The sequence below is a fragment of the Melanostigma gelatinosum genome (genome assembly GCF_949748355.1).
Source record: "Melanostigma gelatinosum genome assembly, chromosome: 19".
Classification (NCBI taxonomy): Eukaryota; Metazoa; Chordata; class Actinopteri; order Perciformes; family Zoarcidae; genus Melanostigma; species Melanostigma gelatinosum.
In genome coordinates this window covers 10,545,624-10,559,278 of record NC_136652.1, presented here as the reverse complement: position 1 = coordinate 10,559,278, position 13,655 = coordinate 10,545,624, and the positions used below count along the sequence as shown (strand labels likewise).

The window sequence follows — 13,655 nt, the reverse complement described above, 5'->3', positions numbered from 1 at the left end:
TGTCTTCCGTACACAATGTTATCTTGCTAGCATAACATTAGCTTTCCTGCTTATTGCTGAGCCAACGGGTTCTATTAGCTTAGTGTACGATCTCCTGTTAAGTCCTATCTAAGGTTCCTTCTATGTACTGGAGTAGTGAACAACGTTTCCGTTACATAAGAACCTTATGGGATGGTCGTGATTGTTCCAGCTCTTAGCAAACCCTTAGGAGTTATCAGGGAAACTGAGTGATGGCTTATAAAAACCTTTTTCTGGTTGGAAAATGCAAAATGGTCCTAAATTTGCTTCTTTGGCAAGTGACTCTAGTATAAGCAGGGTATTGCCTCTCGAGGTGTCAATAATCAGGAATGAATGGACTTCACGGAGGCAACCGTCCGTCCAACATTGGTTCCTGATAATAGACACCTCGTCGGGCATCCTCCCTTGCCTAGTCTTTAAATGGATTACAGTTCTATCATATTCATAATGTACACAAGTCTTAAACAGTTTAACTGCTATCAATGTCACTCTTCGTGTGCCGCTATGATTTCCTGTCAGTCACTCTTCCCATTAGGGAGCTGAGGGATGTGGTTTTATTAGTAAGCAGCCATGGCTTCATCAAACCATAATCATCATTGTGTGTGTGTGTGTGTGTGTGTGTGTGTGTGCGTGTAGAGAATGCAGACGGTGTGGCGGGGCTGAAGGGCAGAGTTAAAGCAGCGAGAGACAAAACCAAAGACCTGCTGAAAGCTGTCAACGGAACCATGGCAACGCTCAACGCGATCCCCAATGGTATGACTGCACAAATACACGGTGTGTGTGTGTGTGTGTGTGTGTGCGTAGGAGTGAGATAAAGAGAGAGTGGATCAATATCGCGGTGCCGATAGAGGTCAGTTGCTCTGGTAAACTTGACACATGTCAGTACTCACAGACACACAGAAATACACTGCAGTGAGCCACAGCGATGCACATGGTTGCTTTTGGATCAACACGCAGAAAACCTTTAAATGCAGCTACTACCAAGTGTAAAATGGGATGACCCAGGGGTTAACACAGCTTATTTAATTCTAATTCAAATCCATGTGAGCGAGTGAAAGCAATACCATTACATGTCACGGTCAGATGGCTAGAAACTAAATGGTTATCAGTCTGATTTTCACAGGATCTACCAGACCTGGTAACAAATGTCAGCGAGGATTATCTGCTGATTTGATGGGGTTAGAGTTTCAATCATAAACACCTTGATCCTCTAACACACAAAATAAGGTTGGTATTCATGGCTGTAAATCTACAGGACTCTGAACATAAACCGTGATATGAAGGCGGCACAGAGTCGTTCTGGAGGCAGGGTTCACGATCCAATAAAGACGACAGTTTGCTGAGATTAAGTGACCTTTATACGCTCTCTGTACTACAAGTTCCCAATGTCAGCTGTGTTTCAGCATGATAGTCAGCGTGGTGTTAAACAAATGATAAAAACAACGAAAACTGAAGATACAGTATATCCCACACTACATACCAATATAATAAAGCATAAACTGTACTGATCTGAACAGTATACTATTCTGACAGTTAATATACAGAAAAATAATGGACTATTATGGAAATGTAGAAATTATTTTAGTTCTGTGTGGCAATCAAAAAGATCAAACTTTAAAAACTTGTTTTTGACGATGTGATTCTCTCTGCCAACAATAACATGTTTTAAATATTTCCAATTGTGAGTAGCTTTGCTATTTTTGTTGTACGTCAGGGCCAACCATGTAGTGTGGACTTGTGACAAAACTTAGATATGTGTGTGTGTGTGTGTGTGTGTGTGTGTGTGTGTGTGTGTGTGTGTGTGTGTGTGTGTGTGTGTGCAATTCCAGTTCAAAATGGTTTATAATTACAGTCGGATTATACTACTGCGTTTGAGCCACTTCCTGCCTCCAAATGTGACTCACGATCTGTCTCGTTGTTGTTTGTAAACCAAACAAAGCAAAAACAACCAAAATGCATCCATGAGTTCTTGTCCCAATATAAAATCAAACAATATAATCAGCTGAGGTTTAAGGTCACACTGAAAAAATTCAAACTCCGTAAGTATAACAACAATAATTGGTTCCATCATATTCACATTTTGACTGGACATTATTTATCATTAGCAGCACAACATATCACAAAAACCCATCCACTGGTCCCAACTCAGTCATACTATGCCACTGATAAATGTAAATTGTAAAGCTTGTGTGTTTCTGTTCGTTGCATTCTTTTGACAGACACAGCAGCTAAGCTAGCAGCCACAAAGGCTGTAGCAGCGGCCGCTAACGCCACGGCCATAGACGTCCTGGAGCGTCTCGGGGATTTGAACCTGCAACTCCATGGCCTACAGAGGAACTACACCGAGCTGGAGGACACTGTCATTGTAGCCAATCAGATGATCCAGGACCCAGAAAAAAACAGTAAAGTTCTTCACTATTGGCTATCTACATAATTAACAACATTATAATCAGAAATGATTGTTTTTTTAATATTCCAGTTAACATTTCGGGGGCTAGATCAGCATTGATAAAGACTTTCTTTTTGATTGGTTAATTAGATATTAACCATTAAAGTCACTAAGAACTATAACCGCTCTCTGAAAAATGATTTGCTTTTGAACTTATTTTGTATGAACAAGTGCGTTTCTTTCCTGTTTATCCATTACTCACTTCATTCGATGTTTTACCTCCTAAACATTGTAGTTTCACAAACAAAGTAATAACTAAAACTTGAAACTCAGTACCTCGTGAAAGATCTTTAAAATGCGGCTTTTACATTTTTTTACTTTTCGGGCGGTATATGTATTTGTCATACATTGGTGAAATCAACCAAAAACTGACATTTGGTCTTTTTGTCTCTCTCTCTTTTTTTCAATCCCCACAGCCATCAGTATGTATATTTAAATTACCTTAGTATAAGCACTTATTGTTATAAGTGGTGCACCAATACTATGCTGTAATTACCAAATGATGATGAGAGTAATGTTAACTACCTGCCAGCACATATTTCTAGGCATTTGTTGGCTTTTCCTTGTGAAATAATCTCTCAGGACATTTTCAATCACCACTAAAACACTTTCTCATCAACAGCATTGTTTAATGGGGTGTTGCCAGATCAATGACAAAATGATCTGATTTCAACAACAGTATCGGTGCACCACCCATTCGTTTTATGATCACCTTTAATAGCTGTACAGGAAACAGTAGTTGCTTCTAATAATGCCTCCGTTCCGTTCTACCCGGCTCTGCTCGAGCATGACAGCTCTGCACACTGCAAAGCATGGAACTCTCTCTTTCTTAATTTCTGTTTTTCAGTTTCCAGCCTAAATTTTATTTAAAATGGTGTAAAAGAAAGCTTCTCTTTGAATGCTGAGCTACACTAATGGTTCGACTCTCACTGCCTTCTCCATCTTTCTCGCCTGTCCACCATATTACTCCTCCTTTGAGTAACATTGGTGATTTTCACAGCTGCCATAATTTCATGCTGTCTCAGCTCTAATACACGGTATCGTATTTATGATAACGACTACTGTCCTGCTCGGTATCACTACTCTACTTTTCATCTCTCTCAGTCCACGCTGCAGGAGCTAAAGTGAAGGATTTAGAGGATGAAGCTGACAGGCTCTTGGAGAAGCTGCAGCCAATCAAAATGCTGCAGGACAATTTGAGGCGAAACATCTCGCAAATCAAGGAACTGATCAACCAAGCTAGGAAACAAGCAAACTCAGTAAGTTGTCAACACACTGTCCAGCTGTCAGCCTTAAATACTTCAAGAGAGTTTAAGTGTATGACGACACAATCATGTCCTCAACAACAGCTTTACAATCGTTTATTCAGATTTCATAAATATCTGTAAACTCACCTTGTGTTACATTGTGTTGTAAAATAAAGTTAATAAATGTATGCAATTATTTTTTGTGTGTTATTTATGCAAGTGCAGTTAAACGTTAAAAGTGGCCATCCATTCTTCTTTTCTCTCCAAACCATGTTTTCCATTACAGTAATTTAAGTATTAGTATTAGTATTGGTGCACCACTTATAACAATATGTGCTTATACTAAGGTAATTTAAATTTCTCTTCTTTTTCTTCCTCTTTCCAGATTAAAGTGTCCGTGTCATCAGGTGGTGACTGTCTCCGTAGTTATCGCCCTGATATCAGGAAAGGGAGGTACAACACCATCATCCTTAATGTTAAAACCACCACACCTGATAACCTGCTCTTCTACCTGGGATCAGCCAAATATGTAAGTATGCGATTTACTGAATATATATGTAGCACAAATTAGCACAAATTGTCTGTTAGGAAATATGTCATTGTCAAAATGCTTTCAATTGTATGCTCAGTCTCATTCATTTGTAGATATTTTCTGGAGGCTTATGTGAACCTCAACTATAACCAGAGCAGTAATATGACTGGAGGTTAACCGAACCAGAGGGCTGTCAGGAGTTGGTCCTCACAAGTATAGATAACACCATTACCAAAACTTTACTTTCACTGTGATCTATCATCTATGTACAGTAGAGACATAAAGCTATCAATCAGAGTTATATTTGCATGATACTACAATGATAATAACACTCATTAAGTCTGTTTGGTTAACTAATCCGGTTGACACTTTCAAATTGTTTAAATGTTTCATATTAAAGCATTAATCATGTTTAATACAATGTTGTGGAGTATTTATCATACTTCAAAATGTTCCAAAAGTGTGCACACACACACAAACGCACTCAGAAGTATAGATGCACAGAGAGAAGCACACAATTGCGTTCCCCTTTCGAAGCCACACACGCGCACACACACACACACACACACTCGGCCTACACACACTCCCAAAGTGATTTGTCTAATATGAGAATAATTAATTCTTCTTGACACATCACTCACTAACACCCTTATAAACATAGCACACTGCTGTTTTAAGGTACCACTGATAATCCCTAAGTGTGCGTGTGTGTGGGTATGTATTTTATGCATATATGTGTGTGTGTGTGTGTGTGTGTGTGTGTGTGTGTGTCCTAAGGAGCAGCAGCAATTAACAACAAGTTTATGTCGCTATCTGCTTTAGCCTGATTTCCCCTGAGAAATCACTGCTTTGCTTCATCTGACTGGGAAGTCTTGAACGCGCATGCAAGCGTGTGTTTGTGTGTGTGTGTGTGTGTGTGTGTGTGTGTGTGTGTGTGTGTGTGTGTGTCTCACTAATATTCTCTAATAGGGACGAATTCAGTATGAATAGTAATGCTCTGTTTGTGTGTGTGTTTGCGCGTGCACCTCCACCATTTCACGAATAGTGTGTTGTGCCAGTTGAATAACAACGACGCTGCCCTGTGATCTGTGCTAATGAATAATCGTCATTACCCTGGAGAGACGAGAAAGATAAGTGTGTGTAGCTGTGTGTGCGTATACGTGTCATTTGTGTCTTCAAATGTGACTCCCTAATAATCTCTAATTGTGCATAATACTATATGAATAGGCATGTCTGTGTGTGAATGTGTACTTCAAAGACAATATCCAGATGAGAGCAAACGCTAAAAATTCTCTCATTCATTTTTTGGGGCTCATACATAAGTAACAGTTAATGTTAATCAAAATACAGCAAGATCCTGCGAAAATTCACTCGTAGAGACAGATGGAGGAAACGTCAGTCTTTGTACCCTCAGAATAGACCAGAGGTGTGAAGTCGCTCCACCATTCACTCATTCACTGTTCCCTGAATGATAAATACTCTGTAGGATTCTCTGTTGTAAGTAATCTCAATTGAACTTTTTGGGGACCTATTAATCATCATCGTCGTTTCGCATCACTGCCGACAGTGTTGCGTAACTCGTGTTCTCTCATCTCAGGAGCAAATGCAAGAGTTGCGTGTAGAGAAAACAAGAAATGATGATGTGTTTTATTTATTGCATTATTTAAAGTAAATGTTGCACAATCCATTCTTTGCTGATCTGGACACCGACTGCCATCACACCTGTTTGAGATTTGTGAGGTCTGATGATCAGTATGCATATCTTGCCTGAATACAAACTTAAACTTGTCATGTTCAATCCGCTATCTGATTACAGAGCAGTCATTTATAATGCTCATTGTTGTCGGACTGAAAAGCTAGGAGACAACCGGGGGTTAAAATGGGATTTGGCATGTGGGGGAACCCTAACAGCCAATCCACATACATAGAAAGGGTTTTCAGAAGCGCTATTTAACTTCTGTCACTCGCATGTCTCGTGGAACAAATAGGCTTCCTTCAATAAAAATGTAGGATTTATGTTAAGGTGCGCTGGCCCCCTTTAAAACCGCAAATATCCTGTTGTATATGTGTTTTGTGTTTCAGCACAGGCAGGTTCCCCTCACTCCCTACGGTGGGCGAGGAAATATAATCAATGAGTCAACACATGCTACTGTAGATTTGTTGATTTCTGGGTTTACAGAAGACCGAGTCTTCCTCACGTCTCGCTTACGTTTCGCTTCCGGTGCTTATTCCAGTATGATCCGCGGGTGCATTGGTGCAGCGGGGCCACATTACTGTGGGGTGACATTACTTTCTGATTTGTTGAGTGAGTATAGCCTGGAAGGAACAACCACACTGCAGCACAACAAAATGAACTCACTTGACTCACTAATGTATGAAACTGCCATCAGATATATTTACTTATTAATAGAAGGTGCCAGAACGCCGCTCTTGATCGCTCAGGCCCACTTTAAGCCCCCCGGCGGCAACTACATGAAACTTTGATTGTGGGTAGTGGGCAAATTTACTGCTGACAAAACTACTTTGACCAGCTTTTCAGCACAGCTCCAATTCAATTTCTCATTTGTGCAACCACCATCACAAAGTGTTGGATTGCTTCAGAAATGTCCTCCATGTTATTTTCCCGATAGCATTTAAAGGGTAAAATCCCTGATTGTACACATGTAAGACACAGTGATTTTGAGCGTATACGTAAACTAGGGACTTAAAGTCCCCATTAAATACATTTGAAAACCCACGCTATACATGTATATACATCTGTATATATGCGATGGCCTTGTGGTGGCCAATTACGTGTTTAACTGAAGTAATCTGGTTTAAAATTAGAGGATACAATACAACAAACCTACATAACAAAGAGATCGTCTTCATTTCTCTCTCCTTCCTTTATCACTTCAATTCCTTGTTGACATGATGACTTATCACAAGCAATATACTGCACAACGTCATATTTCAAAAGCAGATAATATACAGTGCATTGAGCATATGTCTTCTGTGTGTCTCAGGTTGATTTCCTTGCCTTAGAGATGCGTAATGGGAAGGTGAATTTCCTCTGGGACGTGGGTTCAGGTGTGGGGAGGGTGGAATATCCTCATCACACCATCCATGATGGGAACTGGCACAGAATAGAAGCGTCTCGGTAAGAAGTTAGCACACACACACACACACATGCGCACACACACCCACACATACATGCACATGCTTTGTGTCTCTGACACATATACAGTGTTTTTCATTCAAAGCCCTTTTCCTTGCAAACTCTCCGGACTGAAATGTTTTTTAATATTGTTACTTTTTTAAAGGACTAATATATATATATATACCTAACCTTCACTACAACTTAATCCAAACAACAACAAGTGTCAGCAAACATAACCCAACAGCCACAGCACATCATTTCATTCACGCTGCGGTGGGAAACATGGACTTTCACTTGGGAAATGCAGCCTTGACAGTGTGGCACATCATTACATAGATACGGTGTAATCGAGATCTAGTTTTTCTCTGTGAAAGCTTACTTGGTGCTGTATACAGACCATCCGACACCAGAGCCATTCACACCAAGCAGACGTCCCACCTGCGTCATATATTACCATGCGCGAGATTTCCCAAATGTGTTTTCCAATGGGATCACACAGACAATAAGTTTTAAAAATGTCCCCCTCCTCGCCAGGGAAATGCTGTTCCTGCTTTAAAAACAAACTCCAAGGTGGGAGATTTCACTTTACAGCTCTGAGGTTCCTCTGCTACAAACTTGTTCCGCTACGCATTTCTATCATTCATCTTAAGCACCAAGAGTTCATAAAAACTGATTCCAAGTGGCTTCAACATCTTCAGTCATTGTAAATGTCTTGCAGGAAATATAGAATGGCAAACAAAGTAACATCTCAACCCGCTCGGTCTTCCTCCTGCTCTCTGTCTCCAGTAATGGGTTGAATGGCACCATATCCGTATATCCTCTGGAAGGCTCTATGGCTGGTATGATGCCGACCCCGGCCAGTGCCAACTCGCCCACGGCCTTCACCATCTTGGACGTGGACCAGAATGCCTACCTGTTTGTAGGAGGAATACTCGGCACTGTCAAGGTACGTCTGTCTCTTCGTCTGTGTCATCAAGAAACCTGTCAGTCGATCTCTAAATTCTCCTCCTTCTGTCTTTTAGAAAGCCGATGCAGTACGATCAACGACGTTCACCGGCTGCATGGGGGAGACCTTCTTGGATGGTAAACCTATTGGACTGTGGAACTACAGAGAGAGCCAGGGAGACTGCAAAGGATGTGTTGTCAGGTATACAAACACTTCTTCATGACGTTTTCATATTTTATAAAAACATTTTGTTGACAACATGCCTGTTCAGAACAGCCGTGAGAGAAGCTACAGGGTGCCTTGAAACTTCAGCCGTCACTTCACTGAACCAATTGTGAGAACTGCAATCGTGGTAACTGATGCCTAATCGTTCATTTAATAGGCAGCATGCAGTACATACTGATTGAGCATGTAGTATGCAGCAGGCCTACCCGGGTATGCAATATCAAACACCGCCGAGGGACTCGCAGTTACATCCGGCCCGGCCCGGCTAGGGGAGTTATTTTGTCGGCAGTGACGTTGTTAGTGTTAGAAATAAATGAGTGTGGCAAAAACGCACACAGTTACAATGGCAAAGTTGCGCTGTTCCCGTGTAGGCTCTCTCTGTAGGCTCTCCCTTTGACAGTTGAATGTGAAACGAAGCGATAGCAAAAATGGATTATTTCTTGTCTGTTTTTTTAGCCCGCAGCCTTCAGATGTTGAGGGGACAGTTCAGCTGGATGGAGAGGGATACGCCGCAGTGGGACGACCCACCAGGTGGAACCCCAATGTTTCCTCCGTGACCTTTAAGTTCCGCACATTTTCCTCTGAATCTCTGCTCATGTATTTGGCTACTGAAGATATGGTACGTATGCAACGTAGTGAAATGGGATGAAACCCACATGATTATAGCCCATGTGAATATCAGAACTGATAGCTAACTTTTATATTTTAAAGGTGCCATCTTTACTCCATGACCGATGGAGAATCAATAAGAATAACGTGTTTTCAAAGCTGCAGAAAGAGAAATATTTTGAGAGCGATGTCTAGAATGTGCTCTTATAATTTGAAATCCATTTTTAAATTCCATATTCATATTTTATCCACAGTTTAGCCTGTTGGGTAATAAAACATTTAACTCCTGCAATACATGTATAAATAAATATAAAATAAGGACATGTATATTTTTTCAGCCTGTTGATTGAAATGAATTATTGGATTCTTTCCCGCTGCTGTCTCTGCAGAAGGACTTTATGTCCCTGGAGCTGTCAGAGGGCAAGGTGAAGGTGAACTTTGACCTCGGGTCAGGAGTTGGCAGTGCCATATCAGCTAGCCGTCACAATGACGGGCACTGGAAGTCCCTCACCATGTCAAGAAACAAGAAACAAGGTACACACAACAGCAACAATCCACAAGAGGCCGCGCTGCGGTTGGACAAGACTGGACGAGATCTGAAGCAAACCAAATTAGACTAAACTAGTTTAAATTATATTCGTCTAGATTACATAAAACAATAAGTAAGACATTGGTTCCACATGAAAAGAAAACGATTACAAGCGGCATTCAAAGTATTAATGCGTATAATGTGTTTTTTAAGGTTTATATGTCAAAGTATATCATCTCTGTCAGCCTGTTCTGTTGCTATTTATGTGTCTTTAACTGTTTACAAAGTCACGGTGACCGTAGTGGACATTGACAGTGGTGCTGAGGAGAAGATAGTATCCTCGTCTCAGGGCTCAGCTACTGGTCTGAACCTCAGGGAACACCAGAAGATCTATTTTGGAGGGCTGCCTACCATTGGAAACTACAGGTAAACACACACACACACACTGATTTAACACATTCATGTGAATATTTTGACAGTTGCATGTACTGTACATGTATTTATTGTAAAGCCGGCCGTAATATGTTCTGTATATTTGATATGTTTCATTCAAAGTGAAGGCAGGATTGTTCACTTTTTGAAGATAATGCAGATGAAGGAAGTTTTTCTAATTTATATTTAATGATATTTTTTACCAAATCTTCTGGTGTTTTTGGTTTAGTTTTTTTCACATTAATGAATAAGCCAAGTCCACTCATCTATTTCAAAACCAATTATAACTCTTTTCACATCTTTTAGTCTGTCATTAAACAATCCATGGGGCCGAACGTTGAAAAGACTTGACAGGTCTAGATGAGTCATTAGCTATAAGCGTTTTTGTGAAGTCTGTTAATGCGTTGATATTATCTTTTGTCTTAACAGCATGACAGCCAGGTAAATAAAGACATCTTATAATCAGTATATTTAGATTCACACTGCCCTCTGCATGAGGCTAGCCATGCTGATGACGTGTGTTTGTTCGTGTCTTGGCTGGCATCTGAGGGCTCCTGCTCCTCCACGCGGCAGCTGGAAATCACTTTCTCTATCCTCTATTCATCTGAATTTGATGTTTGTCAGAAAGATTTATGCGGAATTTCTTACATTTATGACTCTGCCTTACTTGAGGCATTACCATAAATATATTCAAATTGTATTTTATGATCAAAGTGTCTCTACCCATTTTTTGTGGCACTGCAAGCAACTGAATTCACTGAATTGACAATTTATTTTCCCTTTCCTCTTGCATAATACTGCAACCTGGACAGTACCTGACATTACATACGCTTGAATTATGCTACTGAAAACTGATTAATATCATGCAATCTGCATGATTAATACGGACACACGGCATATTTAAACTTGACATCCAAGCATCGCTCTGCTTCTGGATACATGATGCAATAGCTTCCCTGCTGCAGTAATTGAGCTTTTTCATTATTACACTACTGAGAGACAGGAAATGCCATGGAGTTTGACATTTCTCCAGCTGTATGTACTTTTACTAAAACTATTATGATATTTTTATAGGTCGGAGGTCACTTTGAAGCGGTATGCTGGCTGTCTTCGGGAGATTGAAGTCTCGAGGACTCCCTATAGTCTCCTCAGCAGTTCAGATTACACTGGGGTCACTAAAGGATGTAATGTAGAGGTAAGAGTGTCTACAGCTTACAACACTTAGATTATATTACAGAGGTAATAGAGGACTGTCACATATATAGACATATACATCTGCAGTGCAGTATTTGTAGAATAATTCACAGAGTGTATAAATATTGTATGGCGGATTATAAAGGCCCAGGGTTGAGTGTATGGTGAAGGTCTTTCTGTACCGTATCTGTCTTCCTTCACCACTCTGCTATGCTACAAAGGTGTGTGTGCATGTGTGCGTGTTTGTTTTCACTTTGAAACCACACTCAAAATAATGAGAAGTGACTGATGGTGCATCTGTGAAACGACATGAATCTCAAAGTTGTCTCTTGCATTCTTAGAGTTAAGCTTTGACTTTTTTTCCACTACTTTTTACTGTTATTTAAGTAATTTAGGACCAAACAACATGTCTATTCACTGATGTATGCTGAAATACTTCTCACAGAACCTGTATACAGTCAGTTTCTCGAAGCCGGGACACATGGAGCTGGCTGGTCTGTCGCTCGCGGTTGGCACAGAGATCAGCCTGTCATTCAGCACTCTGGCAGACACCGGGACCATAATGCTGGCAGTAGGCGGAGCTTCACCAATCAGCCAGCAGGTTCGGTTTCATATATGTTCTCCATTGAAATTGTGACTCACTTTCTTAACTTTGCGATTTATTTTACAGCTCCGTAATTTCGACATCATTTTCGGAAGAATCATGTAAAAGAAATTGTGATTTGATACAAATTAAAGAGGAGTAGGAAATTGCTTGAATGATCAATTTAAAACCAAAATAATAAACCAAACCAAATACAAAACCAAATGAATACATTTGTTATTCATTTATTACTGAATACTTTAATCTTTATGTTGTATGGTTGGATGTAAAGAAATTATTTTTGTCTCTGGGTCTGGGTACAGTACATTATTGAAATTTGGAAGTTAACACTTTCTATTTCCCATGTATTGTATAATAATATTATTTATATCAAATAATTATTAATAACGGTTAGATATGAATCCCTTTGTTGGAAAATATAAGAAAACTTAGGGACCTGTAAAACCACAAAGCATTAATCCATTTATTCTCCCATTTTTTGAAAATCTTTCCACCACAGGCCCGAAACAATAACCTCCTTAACTCCAAGAGGAGACGCAGACAGTCGGGAGAGGTGGGTTCAACACATGGCCACACTCATACTCACCCAAATGCTGTACCCCTTTACCGAATGATGTTTTCATAAGTGCATATTAATGAGATTTGCATTTTTTGGCAACTGGGCTAATTGGATTCTCTTTTATCAAAATACACACACACACACATGTCCATTGACATATACTGATAGTAGCTGTCCTATCTTTTAGCTGACCATGCAAGCACACACACACACACTCATACATGCACACAAGCATTCTTTCTTTAAGTGAATGAAGTTTCCATGAGTGCATATTAATGAGATTTTGAGTTCGTCGGCAGCTTTGCTGATTAGATTGTCTTACGGCTAAAAACATTCTCACGCATATATATACACGCACACACACACACATGCTGACTCACACGCACGCTTCAAGTCCCTGTGCTGATACAGCCCTCTTTCATCCTAATCACTGATAAATAAACAAATCCAGTCCTTTATCTCTGCAGGAAACATATTTCGTGTTTAAGTATTGTGTTTGCACACGCTTTCCTATTTGCAGGCATACGAATGTGTGTATATCTGTGTTCATGTCTGTGTGGTTGCCTGTTTCCATGTTTGTGTGCGTGCATGCATGTTTAAGCATAATTTGTGTGTGTGTGTGTGTGTGTATCGCATTGGTATGATGTTGCTCACATGAATGCAAAATCGAAAGTGTATGTAGGTTTATGTGTGTGTGAGAGAGAGAGGACAGAGGGTTACCTCTAGCTTATCCATCATCACTGGTTGTTGGGCGCATAAATCTATTTTTACTAACTATGCTGGCAGGCAGGGCGCGTGTGTGTGTGTGTGTGTGTGTGTGTGTGTGTGTGTGTGTGTGTGTGTGTGTGTGTGTGTGTGTGTGTGTGTGTGTGTGTGTGTGTGTGTGTGTGTGTGTGTGTGTGTGTGTGTGTGTGTGTGTGTGTGTGTGGAGAAAGGTTAAGCGAGGTTAAAAACACCATCAACTCAACTTGGCCCTGACTAATGGATGTTTTAGAGAGGGACAGAGAAACAGCGGCGAGAGAAGGGGACAGGAGACAAAGGATGGAGGGATAGCGGAGGGAGATTTAGAGGTGAACGGAAGGAGAGAGGGGAAAGAGCAGAACCGGAAAGAAGAGAAATAATACGACGGGGGAGGAGAGGAGAAATTATGGGGAGAGTTGAATGTAGACAGA

At 40.5% G+C, this 13,655-nt stretch overlaps 1 protein-coding gene across 6 annotated transcripts in view; it reads left to right on the top strand.

Moving 5' to 3' along the window:
- lama2 (laminin, alpha 2) overlaps positions 1-13,655 on the top strand; it is a 156,051-nt gene that overhangs the window by 126,741 nt on the left and 15,655 nt on the right. For 4 of the 6 annotated variants that reach the window (XM_079290917.1, XM_079290916.1, XM_079290915.1 and 1 more), the window contains 14 exons: positions 655-771; positions 2,238-2,420; positions 3,572-3,726; positions 4,100-4,243; positions 7,252-7,385; positions 8,172-8,331; positions 8,408-8,532; positions 9,013-9,175; positions 9,555-9,699; positions 9,982-10,120; positions 10,556-10,567; positions 11,201-11,321; positions 11,766-11,921; positions 12,424-12,477. In XM_079290917.1, coding sequence (XP_079147043.1) covers positions 655-771; positions 2,238-2,420; positions 3,572-3,726; positions 4,100-4,243; positions 7,252-7,385; positions 8,172-8,331; positions 8,408-8,532; positions 9,013-9,175; positions 9,555-9,699; positions 9,982-10,120; positions 10,556-10,567; positions 11,201-11,321; positions 11,766-11,921; positions 12,424-12,477 — 1,808 coding nt within the window. The remainder of the gene's footprint in view (positions 1-654; positions 772-2,237; positions 2,421-3,571; positions 3,727-4,099; positions 4,244-7,251; positions 7,386-8,171; positions 8,332-8,407; positions 8,533-9,012; positions 9,176-9,554; positions 9,700-9,981; positions 10,121-10,555; positions 10,568-11,200; positions 11,322-11,765; positions 11,922-12,423; positions 12,478-13,655) is intronic. The other 2 variants (XM_079290918.1, XM_079290914.1) reach the window with 1 other exon arrangement.